Genomic DNA, 18,398 nt, shown 5'->3' with positions numbered 1-18,398 from the left:
CACCCCGACTCAGTCCCCCAAGACCCCCTGCCTTTCTGAGACCCAGTGCAGCTACGAGACCAGGATGGAAAACCCTTTCCCACCCGTGCCTGGTGACAGCCCAGCCAGCTGAGCTGTGGGGACGCGGCGGGGTTGCAGCCCTTCCCAGCTCATCCTCCGCAGCCTGGGACCTGTGGCGCTCTTGGGTCCCAGGCTCTGGGAGATGGGGCGGGGGCTGGGCCTTCTGCCCTCCTGCCGTTCCCACACCGGCTCAGCGCCCCGCCCCTGTCCCCCGCCCTCCCCCGGGAGTGGCTGTTCAATGCGCTATCGGGTTTCCCCATCACTCTCACGCCCCCCTCTGTTACCCCTGAATAGGTAGGATACAGACACACACAGGCAGTCCCAGCCCTAAGCCCCCAGCCAATCTCTGCTGGACCGCCTGGGACCTCCGGCTCTGCAGGCTGCCGGTCCCCCAGGCTGCCACTGTCTGGTGGTGGCGTGCTCCCAAGCAGCCGTGGGGACAGGGATGGCCCTGCCCCTGACCTGCCAGCCCGCTGAGGGTTTAGTCACCGCGAAGGAGACCATCGGGATCCTGGGAGTCACCCCTCAGCCTCCTGCGACAATGCAAGGAGGGGCTTGAGTTTGATATTTCTTTCTTTCTTTCTGTGTGATATTTTTAAATTGATGGCAGGGAGGTGCTGGCTGCAGGCCCCTTCAGGGTGCACATCTGCTGGGTTGGGGCTGGGCCAAGGGTGGGCTGCGGCTGGTAGGCTTTCTGCGGGGTGCTAATGAGGGCAGTGGGGGGGGCAGGGGCGAGGGGGAGGCGCCGCTTTGTCCTGCATTTGTCCTTGCTGGAGGGTCCTTAGAGAGAGACAAGGGGCCCTCCACAGCCCCCAGTGGCTGTGATTAGCCTGCCATCACTCACTCTGACAGCTCCCAGTGCCCGGAGAGGCGTGGACAGAGACTGGGCAGGGAAGGGAGTGAGCTGGTCCTGGGCCCATGCCGGCCGTCCAGGGAGTAAGTATCCAAAGAACCAAGAGTGAATGTGCTGAGCTCCCCGGGTGGCCCACACCCACCTCTCCCACCTGTGCCCACCTGAGGTGCTGGGGTCTCAGCAGCTCGGTCGGCCCCTTCCCAGTGGGCTGGGGTCTCTCTTGCATGCACAGAGTCCCTTGAACCCTATCTGGTGGCATTTGAGTCCTATGCATCTGTGAGCTTCTCAGGGCACTGGTGGCTCCCAGCCCTGTCCTGCCTGGGCTGTGAGGTTCCTCCAACGTGGAGCACAATGAAGATTTCCTGGGCTTTTTTGTCAGACCCCATGGTGAGCCAGTTCCTATCTTCTGGTTCACTCTCAAATGCCCAAAACTGCTTGGTAGAGCTGAATTAAAGAGCCAGGAACTAGGCCGGCGCCGTGGCTTAACAGGCTAATCCTCCACCTTGTGGCGCCAGCACACCGGGTTCTAGTCCCGGTTGGGGCACCGGATTCTATCCAGGTTGCCCCTCTTCCAGTCCAGCTCTCTGCTGTGGCCTGGGAAGGCAGTGGAGGATGGCCCAAGTGCTTGGGCCCTGCACCCGCATGGGAGACCAGGAGAAGCACCTGGCTCCTGGCTTCGGATCAGCGCGATGCGCCGGCCGCAGCAGCCATTGGAGGGTGAACCAACAGCAAAAAGGAAGACCTTTCTCTCTCTCTCTCTCTCTCTCTCACTATCCACTCTGCCTGTCAAAAAAAAAAAAAAAAAAAAAAAAAAAAAAAAAAAGAAAAAGAAAGAAAAAAGCCAGGAACTCAGTGGAGGTCTCCCACCTGGGTGACAGGAACCCAACGACCTGAGCCGTCACTTTATCTCCCAGAGTGAACATAGCAGGAAGCTGGAATCAGGAGTGGAGCTGGGATCAAACCCACGCACTGCAGTATAGGGTGCTGGTGTCTAGCCGGTGTCTTCAGTGCCAGGCCAAGCACTGCTCTCCATTTTTGTCTTTTTAAAAGGGTTCTCATTTTTTTTAAAGATTTATTTATGTATTTGAAAGTCAGAATTACAGATAAAGAGAAGGAGAGGCAGAGAGAGAGACAGAGAGAGACAGAGAGAGAGAGAGAGAAAGGCAGAGAGAGAGGTCTTCCATCTGCTGGTTCACTCCCCAATTGGCCGCAATGGCCGGAGCTGTGCTGATCCGAAGCCAGGAGCCAGGAGCTTCTTCCGGGTCTCCCATGCAGGTGCAGGGCCCCAGGCACTTGGGCCATCTCCCACTGCTTTCCCAGGGCATGGTAGAGAGCTGGATCGGAAGTGGAGCAGCCAGGTCTCAAAACTGGCGCCCATATGGGATGCCAGCACTGCAGGCGGAGGCTTAACTCACTGTGCCACAGCACCGGTCCCAATCCTTATTTTTAAACTACAACCCTCCTACACCCCCCAACTAAACATAGGTACTCTTGAAAGAACAGAAAGTGAAGAAAAAGAATTGTAAACTCAGCCCTGGTCACCAATGAACATTTTAGTGTATTTTTTCCTTTTCCTTTTTTTTTTTTTTTAAGTATACAAGCCAGAGAGAGTAGAGAAACATTTTCATTATTTGTTTTATGCCTTTATTTATTTGAAAGGAAAGCAATGGAGAGAAACAGACACACACAAAGGAAAAGAGAACGAGAGAGAGAGAGAGAGAGAGAGAGAGATCTTCTGCCAATTAAGTCACTCCCCAAGATGCCCACAAAGGCAGGGGTGGGCCAGGCCTAATCCCATCCAGATTTCCAAGGTGAGTGGCAGGGACCCAACTACTTGAGCCATTGTTGCTGCCTTCCAGGGTGTGCGTTAGCAGGAAGTTGGATGGGAAGCAGTGTCCCAGGTGTCCCAGCCAGTGGCTTAACCTGCGCCACCACTGCGTCCCCCTCCTTTTAATCTCTATTTGTGTTTTCCATGTGTAAATTCGTGGCTGCCTTTTGTTTACTTTTTGCAACCAGCTCCAGCGTGTGAAGGTCATCTTCGTTTTGAAGGTCGAAGTCTGACCTTTCAGACAAAGGCCAGGTGTGGCTCCTCCACTGTGCGACTTGTGGCTGGCAGGGTGTGCCTGTGGCACCGCTCGATGCCCTGATGGATTGCTGCTCTGAGAAAAGGATGGCTTGGGTCGGGGCGGTGGGCCTCAGACACCTGATGCCTGTTCAGATCCGGGTGCTTCTAGCTTTTCTGGTGCATCCACTGCTGTGGGGCACCCAGCTGCAGTATCCTCCCTCCCGTCAGGTGGAGTATTACTGGGGAACAGGCTCAGAGAGGGGAGGAGAGTCGCTCAGGCCACGCAGCTAGTGCAGGTGAGGAGACTGACCCCTAGGGGCTGCAGCGCTGCGTGCGCGCACCACCCCTTCCCCCACGTGCTCGCTGTGCCCTGCAAGCTCCAAACGCCTATTGCATACTTCCGGCCATGGGGAGCTCACCATTGTTCAGAGTCCTCGCTGCCTTCCGAGACCAAGTCCAGCCTCCCTGTAGCTCTTCTCACCACCGCAGCTCCGTGCTCAGTGGGCACACAGCCCGGTCTCTCTCTCTCTCTGGACTGGGAAAGCCCTACAGGTACTTGGAGATTCCCGAGGCTAAAAATCTCGGTTCCCCAGAATATTTCAGCGACCCTTGGCAAGATCAGGAATAAGGGAAGAAAACAGTTCAGTAAGGATGAAATAGAATCAGCTCCATGGGGCGAGTGTTTGGCACAGTGGTGAAGACGTCTCTTGGGATGCCCACAGCGCGTGCCGGGGTCCTTCCATTAGAACCCCCGCGGCACTTCTGATCCAGCTTCCTGCTAATGCACACCCTGGGAGACAGCAGTGATGGCTCAAGTTCTTGGCTCTTTGCTACCCAGGTGGGAGACCGGGAATGAGCTCAGGCTCCTGGCATCAGCCTGGCCCAGTCCCAGCTGTTGTGGGCATTCGAGGAATGAACCAGCAGATGGAAGATCTCTTTGTCTCTATATTGAGATGTTTCTGTCTCTCTGTGTGTTTCGAATAAATACATTTTTAAAAGCTTAAAAATAAAAGGGGTCACCTGTCCTGAAGTGCGGGCACGGCTGATGCTTGCGGCTGTCCGTGGAGTGCACACAAGGTGGCATGCGTGGCTTCAGTGTTTCCCTTGGGCCCAGAAGGACACCTCCTCTCCCATCCATTTGCTTGGTCATCTTTCGGCAAGTCCTAGCCCACCCTTTTATATGTCCGAGTCCTGGTCCGTGTCAGTGCTGCCCAAGGCCTCCATCACCGTCCTCCCATGTTGAATTCCGAGTCTCTATTTCCAGCGCAGCCAGCAGTCCAGGCTCAGACACAGTGCTGTGTCCCCAGGCTCCGCGCAGTCCGCGGGACGAGGCGCTTGCTGTCTGTCTCACCCACGACCTGAGCGTTGCCTTGGGGCCAGGCTGGGCAGCTGAGAACAGTGCTGGGCCTGGCTGAGGCTCAGGAAAGCCTCTCCCCTTGCCACCACCCAGTTTTCTCTGGGTTAAAAATTATCACCACTATTCAAGGGGCCCAGGGGCCTGAGCCCCTCACCTCCACTTCCACGCTGTCAGCTTCTCCTGCCAGGGGCACCCCTTCCGCTGCCCTCTGCCCGCGAGTTCTCAGCCCCAGCTCCCCTGTCTGTGTGGGTGCTGCTCCCTGCGTGTCTGGCCTGTTCTTCCTCTGGGTTGGAGAGAGCTTGCTGACCGGCCAGCCTGCCCATGCCGCATCCCGGCGATAACCTGCCCATGGCGCTGTGTTATCACGTGAGCGCCACACTTTTTCCCAGGAGCTCAAGCCAGGCCGTCTCCTGGCGCCCACCGGCCTTCCTGGAACTGCTCTCTCCCCCACTCCCAGCCCCAGTCACTCCAGATCTTCTCTCCCTAGGTTCCAGGGTGCCTCCAGGACTGCTCCGTGGCTGCATCTCCCCAAACCCAAACAAAAAAGCAGCACCTGCTTCACAGGAAGCTCCCAGCCAGTATTTGTTGGCATCGGGCGTTTGGCAAAGTTGTTGAGATGGCACCTGGGATGCCTGCTCTTGTTTCAGAGTGCAGGGGTTCACGACCCGGCTCCACTCCGGATTCCCACTTCCTGCTGATGCACACCCCCGGAGGGAGCAGGTGATGGCTCCAGTACTTGAGTTCCTGACATTCGTGTGGGAGACCCAGATCAATCCTGGCCACTGCAGGCATTTGGGGATTGAACCAGTGGGTGGCAGAGTTTTTCTTTCTCTTTCAAAATAAATAGTAATATTTTTTGAATGAACAAATGAATCTGAGACTTACTACTACCCTTTCCTATCTTCCATGACTGGATGCCAACCCATTTATTTATTTTAAAGATTTATTTATTAAAAAAGATTTATTTATTTAGTTAAAAGGCAAAGTTAGAGAGAGAGAGAGAGAGAGAGAGCGAGCTTCCATCTGCTGATTCACTCCCAAAATGGCTACAGTGGCCAGGGCTGGGTCAGGCCAAAGCCAGGAGCCAGAAACTCTATCTGGGTTTCTCACATGGGTGGTGGGGGCCCAAGCTATTTTCCACTGCTTTCCAAAGCCCATTAGCAGGGAGCTGGGTTGGAAGTGGAGCAGCCAGGACGCCAACATGCATATGTGTACTTGTTCTTGTCATAGGCACAGGTCTTACCAGCCCCGCCTGCCCCATTTACATTCTCCCAAAGTACCCACTTAGAAATGTAGTGCAACACTGATTGCATACTTGCATAATGTAAGCTCTGTCTTGTTCCCTGCTATGTATCCAGTAGGCACTAAATACGTGCCGAGTGCTGAGTGAAAGAATGCAGTGAAAGCATGGAGGGCTGCTGAGCGCTGGGCTGGACCTGGGAATGCCTGGGGTTTGGTCTCTCTCTCCCTTACCTGAGTGTGTGACCCTCAGTTGGCGACTGTCCCTTTCTGGGTCACAGTTTCCCCAGCTGGAAAATGAGGAGCAAAGACCACAGCCTCAGGTTGAGCCTTTGGGCCAGGAGAGAAAGTGCTTCCAAAAGCCAGGACGCCAGCGTGGTTCCCCTGCTGGCCCCGAGCCCCGGATGAGGCCTGTGCTGGACCTGAGGGGCGGTGATTTGTTTTCCGGACCTCTGTTGGTGGGCGGGGCTCTGGCTCAGGGCCACGGCCCTTTAGTTTCTTGGCCAAGTGAGTGGACAGCAGGAAGACTGATTGATCTCCCCTGCTGTGGGGTCCTGGCCATAAATCTCATTGGCCCAGTGGGGTCGCCTAGGACCCCGGAGTCACAGCCAGTACCTTCATGGTTTGGCTGGCTCCAGGCTGGTGCTTTCTGCCCACGCCAGCTCCCAGGCACCCGTTCAGTCTGATCACGGCCCCCAGCTCTGAGCCCGAGAAAGCCTCAGTCTCTCTGCTGGTCTGACCTTGAGCTGCCGCGGCATTGCTCTGAACACACCTGCCCTGTGCTGCTGGGAGCGTCAGAGCTTCCCAGCCTCCTCTATGTCGCGGCACCCTTGGGCAGCCTGCTAAAGAGGACGGGTCACTTCCCAGAGTCGTTTTCTTTTTAAAGATTCTATTTTATTCATTTGATAGGCAGAGTGATAGAGAGAGACACACACACACAGTGAGAGAGAAAGAGATCTTCCATCTGATGATTCAATGCCCACATAGCTATAATAGCTGGGGCTGGGCTAAAGCCAGGAGCCTGAAATTCCATCCGGGTCTCCCATGTGGGTGCAGGGGCCATCTTCCGCTGCTGTTCCAGGCACATTCACAGGGAGCTGGACTGGAAGCGGAGCGGCGGGACTCGAACCAATGCTCCAATATGTGATGTTGGCATTACAGGCTATGGCTTAACCCATCGTGCCACAACGTTGGCCCCAGAATAATGTTTTTTTTTTTTTAATTTTTAAAAAGATTTTATTTATTTATTTGGGTTAGGGTTAGGGTTAAAGTTACAGACAGAGAGAGGTAGAGACAGAGAGAGGTCTTCCATCTGCTGGTTCACTCCCCAAAATGGCTGTAATGGTTGGAGCTGCGCCGATCCGAAGCCAGGAGCCAGGAGCTTCTTCTGGGTCTCCCACATGGGTGCAGGGGCCCAAGGATTTGGGCCATCTTCTACTGCTTTCCCAGGCCATAGCAGAGAACTGGATCAGAAGAGGAGCAGCTGGGACTAGGCACCTATATGGGATGCTGGTGCCACAGGTGGAGGATTAACCTACTGTGCCACAGTGCCGGCTCCCAGAATAATGTTTTTAAATGTATAAAATAAAAGGCACAGCGTTGCAAAGGAAAACCGACTACCTTGAAATGCAGATATCAAAACGCTAACGATGTAAGACTGTAACAGAGTAGCAGATGTGTCTCTCTGTAGTGAACTCACAACCAGGGCGCGCGGAAGATCCAGTGATGATCGCGCTGGCTGAGTGGTGAGCATCGCGCCCGAGATCTCTGCAGCAATTGCATGGTGACACAGAAGCAGCACAGGGCTGGGAGCTGTCGCCTGCCTTCCTAATGCAAGACAGTGAGAGGTGAATGAAACGTAGGTCGAGTGTTTGCCTGTCCACATGGATGACCTGCTGAGTTCCGCTGTGGCTCCTGGGGAACCAGGCCGGTGTGATCAAAGTTGAGAGGAGAGGGGCTCAGCGCAGTGCCTAGCAGCTGCTTCCCCGGAGTCTCATCCCAACTGAGCTAGGTTCCCGGGTCACACAGCCCCAGGCCTGTGAGTGAACGCAGCACATCCTCAGGAGCTCTCAAGCTCGAAGCAAAGACACTACGGAGGGGAGAAAGGAAGGCATGCGAGAAGCCCTTACACCTGCCTTTTCGCAGGCCGAGCCCTGCCTGGGCTGCCTTGCCACCCGGTCTAGCACTCTGCTCACTCTCACCCCGTCACCCCCTCTGGGATGCCCCGCTTAACACCGTGGCTCTCCACGCTGTCCTGCGTCACAGCACCTCAGTGTCCACCTTCCCATCCTCTAAGGCTCCCCTGGAGTGGGGAGAGGGAGCAGGGATTGGGGGGTGGGAGGGAGGGAAGCTGCAGAATGTTCAGCTACACTCAAGCCCCTCTGTCTCCCCAACCAGCCTGGGAACCAGGATAGACATTGCCACCTGCTGGCACCAACTGGAATGGCAGTGAGGATGGGGTGGGGAGGAAGCAGGCCCTGGAAGCTGTCCAGGCCCACTTTGGCATTTTTAGGGAGGTCATCTCGCAGGGTCTGCTAGACGGAAGGCTTCTCTAAGGGACCTGGTGATTCCCGGAGGTTAGAGCTGGGCTGGGAACAGGAAAGAGGGACTGAGTGTTGATGGAACAGCTGCTTGGGACCCAGGGTCCTGAGTCAAGACCCTGGGCACAAGCCAGAGCAGCCCCACCTCGTTACCGTGAGCACCAGGGCTGTGTGCACACAGCGGGGGGCCTGACCCCTTGCCTGGGGGAGGACCTCCAGGGAGCGGGGACCAGCCTCAGGCCAAGTGTCCATCCACACCCCCTTTTCCGGGACAGCTTGTTTTGCTGTACAGCTAGGGACTTTGACCTGGGAGCTGTGTTTTTCTCCAGTTGGTCACCTGATGTCCTGCCTGCTCATCCCCCTCCTCCACCCACCACCCCCGAAGCATGGCCCAGGGAGTCCTTGCCTTTCCCACCTAGGAAAGTGGCGATCCTTGGGCAAAGAAGGTAAAACTGGGACTCGGGGGCTGATGGCAAAGGCAGGGCTGCTCCAGGGGAAAGGGGGTCACTGGCTGGGGGGGGTCACAGCAGTGACTTTCCTGCCCACCCCCTCTCACACCTCTCCTTTCTTGGCTTTTGGGATGTCCCACTTTGCTGGGGTGTCTTCCTCCTGCTCCACCCCACCTCCTCTTTCTTTGAAGTCCCGTCTGTGCTGGGGCTGCATGCTGGTGGCTGGCGCCCTGCTGTCTCTGCGCCTTCTGCCTTGTCCTCCTGTCTCAGTGCCTTCCTCTCCTGGTGACATGAGGCCATGTGGGCATACCTACACTTGCCTGAGGGGACCAGGTACTCCCACGCCTCGGTTGCCATTGCTGGGTACAGGTGACAGCAGATCTGTGTCTGCTCCAGGCTCTTGAGCTTCATGCCCAGGGGCCCCGCTGCCTTCTAGACCTGTCTCTCTGAAGGGTCTACAGGCACCGCACTCAGTATATCTAAGTCCTCCCGCCCCCACACTGGCTCCAGCCCCCCTGAGGCACCATCACCCACCCACCCGGCCGCCCAAGCCAGAACCCTCTCCTGGGAGCCCCCTGCTCCCGCCCGCCTGCTCCCGCCTAGTCACAGTGTCCCACCAACCACGCTCTGGTTTTTCCAAGCCCCCCTGAACAGGCCTCAGATCCATGCCACTGCCTCTCTCCTTCCCACCACCACTTCCTGCTGCTGGCCCCGCCACTGGCCATGTGGCTTCCGGGGCAGCCCCTCAAGCCTGCCTTTCTCCAGCCTGTGATCCCCTTTCATTCTCCAGCCTGCGTCCAGGGTGGCTCGCCTGCCTGAACCCTGGGAGAAGGCATCAATGTGTGTTTGTGAATCCAGCCCCATTCCTTACATTCCAACCATCGATTCCCTGGCTGTTCATTAACATGCACAGGGCCTGCTCCAGACTGTGCCAGAATATTCTGAGGACAGCAAGTTGGAGGGAGGAGATGGGGAGGGAGAACAGGATGTATACATGTGGAGGGCGTCATTGAATCCAAGCCAAGTTGCCTTGAGTCATTTCTGGAAGGCGACAAGGCCCCCCTGCACACACACGTGCACCACATGCGCACACACACACAGAGAAAGAAGGTACAAGGGGTGATGTCTGAGCCTCCTCACCGGCAGAGCCACCCCGAAACAGACGGGGCTGCCCAAAGGGGCCGGTGCACAGCAATTCGGTGGCTCAGGGCAGGGGGCTTTGGAGGGGCCTCCTGCTCAGGCTCGGGCTCCTGGGGACCTGACAGCTCTGTTACTGGGCTCTTTCTTCCTTTTTGGATAGGAAGTAGGAGTTACTGGTGGGTGAGGGTATGGAGGGGCAGCACCATGGATGCCCTGGAGAGACCCGGGCCTGCCACTTGCCCAGGTGACCACTACTGGGGCGTAAGGAGGGCACTTCAGAAAGTTCATGGAGAAGTGGAATTAAAGGTTGAGTCTGCTCTGAGCCGTTTGAAGCAGCCTCGTGCCTGACGCTGCAGGTCCCTGGGGTGGGTGAGCCGCGTCACAGCCACCTTGTCTTTAAATGCACCCACATTTTTTTAAATTTTTAAAATTAAAAAAAAATTTTTTTGACAGGCAGAGTTAGACAGTGAGAGAGAAAGGTCTTCCTTCCGTTGGTTCACCCCCACAAATGGTTGCCACGGCCGGCGCACTGCGCCAGTCTGAAGCCAGGAGCCAGGTGCTTCCTCCTGGTCTCCCATGGGGGTGCAGGGCCCAAGCACTTGAGCCATCTCCACTGCCTTCCCAGGCCACAGCAGAGAGCTGGACTGGAAGAGGAGCAACTGGGACAGAATCTGGCACCCCAAATGGGATTAGAACCTGGGGTGCTGGTGCCGCAGGAGGAGGATTAGCCTAGTGAGCCGTGGCGCCTGCCTAAATACACCCACATTCAACTTGGTAAAGCCCCACTTGTTTGCAATGTGGGTCTTCTGGCAGCCAGGTTACTTGAGCTGGGCCCCATGTGGGGCCTCAGGCACAGGCTCCTTGTTCTGTAGCTTGCAGTGGAAGCATGTGGTAACCCTGGCCGCTGTGCCCTGGGGCTTTGCAAAGGTGCCCCACTTGCCTCTGTGGCCTGTCCTACGGGCAGCACGAGGCTGGAGCCAGGAGCCCTCCATGGCAAGGGCTGTCTCCGCGGGCTCTTAGGGCTGTCCATGCAAGCATAGGGCCGCTGCACACCCAGGAGGCTGCAGGCTGAGCTCCCAAGGGGTGAGGAGCAGGCCCTGGCTCCTTCTTCTGTGGAGCCCTGGCTCTCAGCCTCTTGGCTTCCTGTACTCTTAGGTGAGGCGGGGCCTGAGACCCAGCCTGGCCCAGGGCTGTGGGTCTCAGCAGGTGCCTGAGTCGTTGGCAAGGATGCCAGTGGGACCTGGGGGTGGGGACGGGGGTGCTTCTTCCCAGGAGTCTGGCTCCAGAGCCTCCCTGTTCTGGGGGTGGTGAGCCTTCCTCCAGGCTCCAGATAGGACGATAGCCCCCCTGTTCTGGGGGGTGGTGAGCCTTCCTCCAGGCTCCAGATAGGACGATAGCCCCCCTGTTCTGGGGGGTGGTGAGCCTTCCTCCAGGCTCCAGATAGGACGATAGCCCCCCTGTTCTGGGGGGTGGTGAGCCTTCCTCCAGGCTCCAGATAGGACGATAGCCCCCCTGTTCTGGGGGGTGGTGAGCCTTCCTCCAGGCCCCAGATAGGATGATAGCCCCCCTGTTCTGGGGGGTGGTGAGCCTTCCTCCAGGCTCCAGATAGGATGATAGCCCCCCCTGTTCTGGGGGTGGTGAGCCTTCCTCCAGGCTCCAGATAGGACGATAGCCCCCCTGTTCTGGGGGTGGTGAGCCTTCCTCCAGGCTCCAGATAGGACGATAGCCCCGGAGAGTGTCCTTCCTCTGCCTTCCACGGCAGGGCTGTGTTCTCCCACTTCTCTGCCCGTCCCAGGCGGAGACAGGTCTGAGTGCAGCTGTCCCGTCCGGAGAAGGCCTGGGTCCCAGTTCCCAGGGACCGTATCTGGGACACTGAGGAAGAATAAGGACTTGGTCATAGGTAGGTGTGGTGAGGGGTGGGGGTGGGGGGCGGGGCTCGGACCTTTAGGCCTTCTGTCATCTCCGTGAGTGGGAGTGGGTGGATTTAGGGAGCAACCGGGCTGGGCCAGCGGGCGGAGGGCCCTGAAGCGGGGCTGTGTCCCAGATCAGCAGGCCAGGGACAGGTGAAGTGAGATCAGGAAATAGGCCAGATGTTGGGGGAAGAGGCCAGGTAGTGCCTTCCCTGGGCCTCTGTGGTTTTCCCAGCAGGTGTCTTAAACCCATTGTGAGCCTTCCAAGAAGCCCCGCCCACTGGGCGCCACCCAGGTAGGAGTGACACATTGTCTCAGAGCTGCTGAGCTCAGGCAGAAACTGCCAGGTGCCTGGGACTCAGCCCACCTCGGAGGAGGAAAGTCGGGCCCAGCAGGCTGAGCACCGGCCAGGGAGGCCAGGCTTGGCAGCTCATTACCCTGGGAGGGAGGGCGGGCAGTTTCTCCCCCTCGCCCGGCCTCTTCCTCCTCCCTTCCTCCCTCTCTCCCTGGCCTTCTTCCTTGCTGGCTCCTCTCCTGCGTGGTCAGACAGAGCCCAGGCTGATCCGCAGGCAGAGACCTGAGGCTCCGCCGCCGCTCCAGGAACCCAGACGCACAGGGCAAGTGAAGATCCCGCAGCTGCCTGCAGCCATGTCCGCCCTTGGCCTGATCCTCCTGGGCCTGCTCATGGCAGTGTCTCCTGCCAGCTGCCAACAAGGTAGCACAGGCTAGGGCCAGCCTGGGGCTGGGGGCGTGGGGGCAGTGGCTGCAGGGAGGCGCGGCTGGGCCGGGCGCTGGTGACCAGGGGTGGAGGGGACAGTGTCTCCTGATGTCCTCGTCTCCCTGAGCCCTGTGGCTTAGGCAGGCAGCAGGGAAGGCTTAGCCCCAGGAGCCTGCGAGGGCAGAGACGCTGAGGCACACCTCCATGACTTGTTTTCCACGAGCGAGAAGTGAGACCAGTAGAGGAAATGGGGGGGGTCATAGGATTTGGGGGTGGGGAATGGAAGTTGAACCCCAAGCCCCAAGAGCAGCACTTGCTGGGCCCTGGGGCCTGAGGGTCAAGGATGACAGGCAGGGTGGGAGTGGAGGCCGGCTTGCCCCGGGGCTTTGTCCAAAACTTCCTGGGGAGGGAGCAGCGTCCAGTGAGGCCCCCACACTGTACTGAGCTCCGCCTCTGTCTCAGCTGGGCCCCTCTCTGAGACTCAGCTGCTCATAAAGTGGGGACAATCAACCCCGCCCTGGCTGTCTCTGGGCTGGAGGGGCGGAGGATGGAGGGGTCTTTGACCAGGGAAGCAGCATAGCCCGAGGGCTGGTGGGGGTCCTGCGCTGTCAGGCTTGGCCCAGAGGGGCTGGCAAAGCTGCTTCCAGAGCAGCCCCTCCACCACCCCGAGCTCTCACGCTTGTTGGCTTCGACTCTGTGGCCTAGGTCTTGGAAGAGCAGAGAGGCCAGCTAAGGTACACAGGTCACACAGTGGGGCAAGAAAGGGCAGGACCCAAACAACCTTCCTCCTGCCCCTTGTTCCTTGTGCTCACCCTGGAGCCAGGACACAGGCAACTGTGGTCCCCTGTGTGTCTGCAGAATGTTGGCTGCAGGGTCTGGAGGAGGTGGGGAGGGAGCCTCCCAGGGGCTGAGCACCTACCAACGCGAGGAAGCAGGGACTCGGAACCAGTGCTTCCCTGGGACAAACAACAGGTCCCAGTGCGGCTTTTTGGCAGGAATGGACCTCAGCTGCCTTCTTCCCATGGCTGCCGGCCCCCGGGAACCCGGCACTGAGGCAGCAGAGCAGGAGAGAGGGGGGCTTCTGGGTGGGAGTGAGGCCAGTGGGGTTTTCTGCCACTCACTCTAGGCCCCTCCAAGCTCAGGGACCTCCAGGGAGGCGGTGTTGTCCATGGCCAGGACCCCTCCCTGTTGGCCCCAGGGCCTCCTGGGACTCATGGTTGCTGAGCGAGCATCTTTCCTCTGCAGGGCTGAGCTCCCTCCGGCTCGTACAGCATGGCCAGGCCTAGGGGCTGCCAGAGGCCCGAGAGCAGACTTCTGCGACATCTTGAGGGCTTGCATGGATATCCCAAAGAGCAGAGCAGGGCTCAGAGAGCTGGTCCCTGTCCCCAGCTCCCTGGGAACCCAGTGGGAGGAGCCAAAAGAGGCTTGATTTCTGAAGCCTGGGCCTACAGATCCAGGGGACAGCGCCTGTCTGGCTTCCTTCTCCAGAGGCGGCCGGTCTGCGCACCCCTCCCTGGGGCACCCCCGCAGCCTGCCTGGCCCTAGGCTCACACCCTTCCCCACCAGAGAAGCCTCTCGCTCCAGAACAGGATCTGCCAGATGCCAGCACCTGTGGCCGTCAGTCGGGAAGGAGGAGGGGAGCCACTCCCAGCTGGCAGGATCGAGGCCAGCTACCCAGAGGGCTGCCCTTTGGTCCCTGGGGCCCAGGCACTCCCTAGGGGGCCATCGTTGCATGTGACCCCCTGGGGGAGGGGCAGGGGCTCCTGGCCCCGAGGCCCACACGTCAGGCTTGGTCTACCTCCTGGAACATGCTGACTTCTCCTTTTGCTGGCACTCAAATCTGCTACAGAGGCTTCTTGGGTCACAGGTGGGCCCCTGAGTCCTCCTGGCCACCCCTGCCACCCCAGCGCGTGTCCTGTGGTCCTGGCAGCCCCTGCCTCCCCGGCTCTGCACTCACAGCACCCTCTCCCCTTCTCAGGCGTGGGGAGACTCCAGCCCTGGGTGCAGGGCCTCATCGCCGTGGCTGTGTTCCTGGTGCTCGTGGCCATCGCCTTTGCCGTCAACCACTTCTGGTGCCAGGAAGAGTCGTGAGTGCTGCCACAGGGGCCTGGGCTAGGCTGGGCCGGCCTCAGAGCCAGCAGGGCAGGCCCAGGACCTTGGGTCCCCTCCACTCACCGCGTGGGAAGGAGAGGAGGCTCACGGGCACAGCGTGGGCTCAGGCTGGCTCCCACATGGGGCTGCTGTGGGCTCTGGGGAGCTGTCCTCCTCCTGTCGAGGCCCAGCCTGGTGGGGTGGGCTGTGAGTACACCTGGAAAGGAAGCACCCATCCTTCCCCGGGTCAGCTGCTGTGCAGAGGGGCCTTGTGGGCACACAAAACAGAACAGACAGTCGCAAGTTCAAGTGTGGCTGCAGGAGCGTGCAGAGTGCACTGTGGAGCCTGACCAGGCCCGCGGTGCTTGGAGGGCGCGCCCTTGATTGCTTAGTTGTCCCCAGGAGCGAGCAGGAGTCAGTCACAGCATACAGTGACTTGAGCAGAGTAGAGCGAGGCCCTGGGGTAGGGGCCTGGCACCAAGACGTGGGGTGGACAGTGAAGTGGGGTGGGAGGAATCTAGGACATGCTGTCCCTGCCAGGCCAGGCCCCCGGGCTGCGTCTGCCCCTGCTGCGTCTTCTCCCAGCTCTCACAAAGGTGGCTTGGTGGCCTGGGCTCCAGCAGCTGCCTTGCTGGGCAACCAAGCAGCTCTGTGGGCAGAGAGGCCTGGGGAGGGGGCAGGCCCAGTGGGCCTTTGTTCTCCAAGGACCCTGACTTAGGGCCCGGGCCTCAGTGCAGCAGGGACCCAGGGAAAGGTGTGGACGCCGGTGTTGCAATGGTGTTGCAATGGGACCAGGCCTTGGCAGAGTCCCCAGCTTGCCGCGTGGAGGGCATATGGAGGGCGAGCCGGGCGTTCTGTAGGTGTGGAGAGTGGTGAAGAGGCTGAGGCCGGGGGGTGGGAAAGTCTGGGCCGATGCTGGGGCATTGGGGACGGAGCAAGGGGACAGTGCTGGGAAGAGGGCAGGGGTGACATCCAGGTTCCTGGCTGGGGAGCGCTCACGTGGCACAGAACACTGAGAACAGATCTGCGGGCGGCTGCTCAGTTCACCGTGGGACACTTGGAGCCTGACGTCCTGGGCTGTCCTGTGTCCCAGGAGAGGGGAGTAGATGTGAGGTCCCTGGGGCAGCAGCTGCCTGCAGCACCCCACGACCACACCTGCTCCTCCTGCCTGAGGCTTGGACATTGAGCCCTTGCTGGGGCTGCTGTGGGGGCTGGCCTGAGGGCATGGGGAGGCGGAAGAGGGAGGTCTTGAACTTAAGGTCTTTCCAAGTGTCTGACCCTGTGGGGGGAGGCCCACGGGGCCACCTCTCCCCCTGGGGTGTGAGCACCAGCACTGAGAATAGGGGCTTCCTGGACGGGGGCACCCTCCTGATGAACTCTACTGATGAGTCCCTTCCCCAGGGATCCTACGAACGTGGTCATGACCGTGGGAAACAAGTCCGATGGGGTCCTGGTAGGCATGGATGGCAGGTACTCCTCCACGGCGGCCGGCTTCAGGTGAGGGCTGCTCAGGGCTGCACGTCCTGTGCTCTGGGGCCCAAGGAATGGTTGTTGTGGGCTGGGGACCCAGGTGGGGAGGGCTTGTTGATAACGAGGCCAGTGATGAGGGCTTTGGGAGGGCTGCAGGCTTCATGGGGGGCTGAGGCCTGTTTTGGGGGGGGCTCAGTGAGGGTTGATTGGGACCCACAGGGCAGTGGGCACTCTGGGGAGAAGGGGGTGTCAGTGGAGGGAGAGTGAATGTTGGGGGGCTCAGTGTGGGGAGAGGGCTCAGCAGGGCATGAGCTCCATGGGGATCCCATGGGGGTGGGGTCCAGTACAGCAGGGAGATGGGGTTCAGGGAGGTGATGCTGAGAGGTCTCCCGTGTCAGGTGCACAAGCCCAGATGTGCTCAGGGAACCCACTTCTGAGCATCAAGTATCTATCCTGGAAAATGAGACAGGGCCGGGAGAAGGGAGCGGCAGGGGCCGCTGCAGGACCACCAGAGCCCCCCATCCTCCTCCAGGTCCAGCGAGCACGAGAATGCCTACGAGAACACCCTGGAGGAGGAGGCCAAGGTCCGCAGCACCCCCATGTGACCCCAGCTCGCCTGTTGCCCCAGCCCGAGGCTCACGGGCGCCTGTGGTCTCTGTCCATCGCCACCACCCAAGCCACTCCTTCTCTGTGCGGGGATCTGCAATGGTGGGAGACCCTCCCCATCTCCTCCAGATCAGAGCCAGCCAGAGTTGGTGCTCAAGCCGTGTCCAGGCCCTGGGGTCTTCCCAGGAGTCTCCCCGCAGGATAGAAGAGCCTTCCGAAGAGGACAGCCCGCTCGACACCGCCCGCCCGCCTCACGGCTCCGCCCTGACCCGTGTGGAAGGGCCCTTATTTCTGTGAAATAAAGACTTTTTGTACTCCTGGGGCTGAGACCCCAGGCCTCCGGCGAGGCCAGTCCTGCTTTGGCGATCGCGACACTGCCTTCCCAGGCCGCCGTCATGGTGGCTTTGGAGATTAGCGGGGAGGCGTGCACCTGCCGCTGGGGCCTGTGTCCAGGGTGCAGATGAAAGGGACCTGGGTGTGCAGTCCTTGCAGAGCATCCGTGCACAGGGGAGTCGGGGAGGCCAGGCGACCAGGGCCGGGGGAGCCCCTCACTGCCACATCCTCCCTGGGGCCAGAGCAGTCACCGCAGGCTTCCTGGGGCAGACAGACCCGACGCCAGCCCAGGAGAGGGTGTCGGAGGCCCCGCAGGCCCCGCTCTGCCCTGTTCTAGGATGGGCGCTTCCTGCCGACGCTCATCCCCCAGCACACCCTTCACGCCTGAGACCCTGGGACCTGCCTCCTGCAGCCCCCAAGCTGCCCAGCACTGTGGGGTCCACTCATCGCCCTTTGATGCAGCTCCATCTGCTCCCCGTGACCCCCGTGAGCTGGGCTTTGGCCTGGGGAGTGCGGGGAGACAGCCTTGGGCTGGCGTCCATGCGTTCAGTTTCCCCTCTGCTAGGTCTGGCCAGTCTCACTGCAGGCCTGGGCAGAAGCCGGTGCTGGGTGATGGCCCCTGACCCAGTGCTGGGGTGGAGGTGAGGCCAGGGCTCAGGGAACTGGGTCCTCATGGGAGTGGAGCAGGAGGCAGACAGAGGCAGCCAAGTCCGCAGGGCTGGCCCACCCTGGGGCCTCACCTCTGCCACTGTTGGTCTACTAGGAGCAGGTCCGGGCTCTCCCTGTCTGGGGTGACTACCTGAGACAGACACCCTCAGGGGCATCCCCAAGGGCTGGAGGGCGGGAGGCAGCTCCCCATCCCAAAGATCTCCCTCTGCCACCTGTCTCGACCTGTCACAGCCCCTGCACGTCACCTTTGCTGCTGGTCCCTTGCCATGCTGAGGCTCCATCCATGTGCCCCTGGGAGACCCCCCTCTTTGGTCAGACACATTCCCTCTCTTCCTTGGGCTCAGGCTGTGCAGAGAGAAGAGTCCGCACATCTTTGCTCGGGTCTCCCCCGCCTGGCTGTGTGACCTCAGGCAGGTCTCCTTCCCTCTCTGGGCTTCAGTGTCATGATTCGCAGGTGGTGCTCTCGTGAGTCGGAAGCCTGGGAAACTTCTCACCTGGCCTCTTGTGCCTTGTGCCTTCTCACCCCACTTCTGCCAGTTCACACTCTGCCCACTTCCTCCAGGAAGTCCTCTTTGTCCCGAGGGCCAAGCCGGGCTATGGGCAGCTTCTCACGGGAGGCAGACTCAGAGGTTCCCAGAGGACCGGGCCCCACCTCTTCTTCCTATGCAGCCTCCCAGGCCCAGGTCTGAGTCTCCTTGCCCGAGGCCCCATTGTCTCTCACCTCTGCCCCCAGCTTCCCTGCTGTGGCTGGGCATTCGTCTGGCCCCATGCCACCAGCCCGCCAGGACCCCAAGGCAAGGCCGTCCCTGCAGCAAGTGGCGTCCAGGCCCTCTTGCCTGTGAGGAGCAACCAGGAGAGGGCAGGGCCTGCCCGACACACTTTGCTCCCGGCAGCTGCC

The 18,398-nt window shown here is 59.8% G+C and overlaps 1 protein-coding gene across 14 annotated transcripts; it reads left to right on the top strand.

The window, feature by feature from the left end:
• Positions 1-8,434: 8,434 nt before the first annotated feature.
• Positions 8,435-16,844, top strand: PDZK1IP1 (PDZK1 interacting protein 1). 14 transcript variants are annotated; one of them, XM_062191271.1, is made up of 9 exons: positions 8,474-8,560; positions 11,499-11,603; positions 11,852-11,908; positions 12,214-12,328; positions 14,181-14,198; positions 14,310-14,418; positions 15,824-15,919; positions 16,425-16,476; positions 16,628-16,844. In XM_062191271.1, the coding sequence occupies exons 4-9, from the start codon at positions 12,262-12,264 to the stop codon at positions 16,793-16,795; spliced, it is 510 nt and encodes a 169-aa protein (XP_062047255.1). In that variant the 5' UTR covers positions 8,474-8,560; positions 11,499-11,603; positions 11,852-11,908; positions 12,214-12,261; the 3' UTR covers positions 16,796-16,844. The 14 variants fall into 14 exon arrangements, with proteins under 14 accessions (XP_062047246.1, XP_062047248.1, XP_062047247.1 ...); XM_062191269.1 differs by having other exon boundaries at positions 12,160-12,328; XM_062191273.1 differs by lacking the exon at positions 11,852-11,908.
• Positions 16,845-18,398: the final 1,554 nt, after the last annotated feature.

This window comes from Lepus europaeus, chromosome 5, assembly GCF_033115175.1.
Source record: "Lepus europaeus isolate LE1 chromosome 5, mLepTim1.pri, whole genome shotgun sequence".
Lineage (NCBI taxonomy): Eukaryota > Metazoa > Chordata > Mammalia > Lagomorpha > Leporidae > Lepus > Lepus europaeus.
The sequence above is the reverse complement of the archived record's forward strand: the minus strand, read 5'-3'. Positions and strand labels throughout refer to the sequence as shown.

What these genes read in the sequence shown, in the direction of transcription:
- PDZK1IP1 (XM_062191262.1), top strand. Translation starts at nt 8,455, where the DNA reads ATGTCCTGCCTGCTCATCCCCCTCCTCCACCCACCACCCCCGAAGCAT. An exon ending in GCGATCCTTGGGCAAAGAAG is followed by an intron (nt 8,561 to 11,465) that starts GTAAAACTGGGA and finishes CTTCCACGGCAG; the next exon opens with GGCTGTGTTCTCCCACTTCT. An exon ending in TTCTGGTGCCAGGAAGAGTC is followed by an intron (nt 14,419 to 15,823) that starts GTGAGTGCTGCC and finishes TCCCTTCCCCAG; the next exon opens with GGATCCTACGAACGTGGTCA.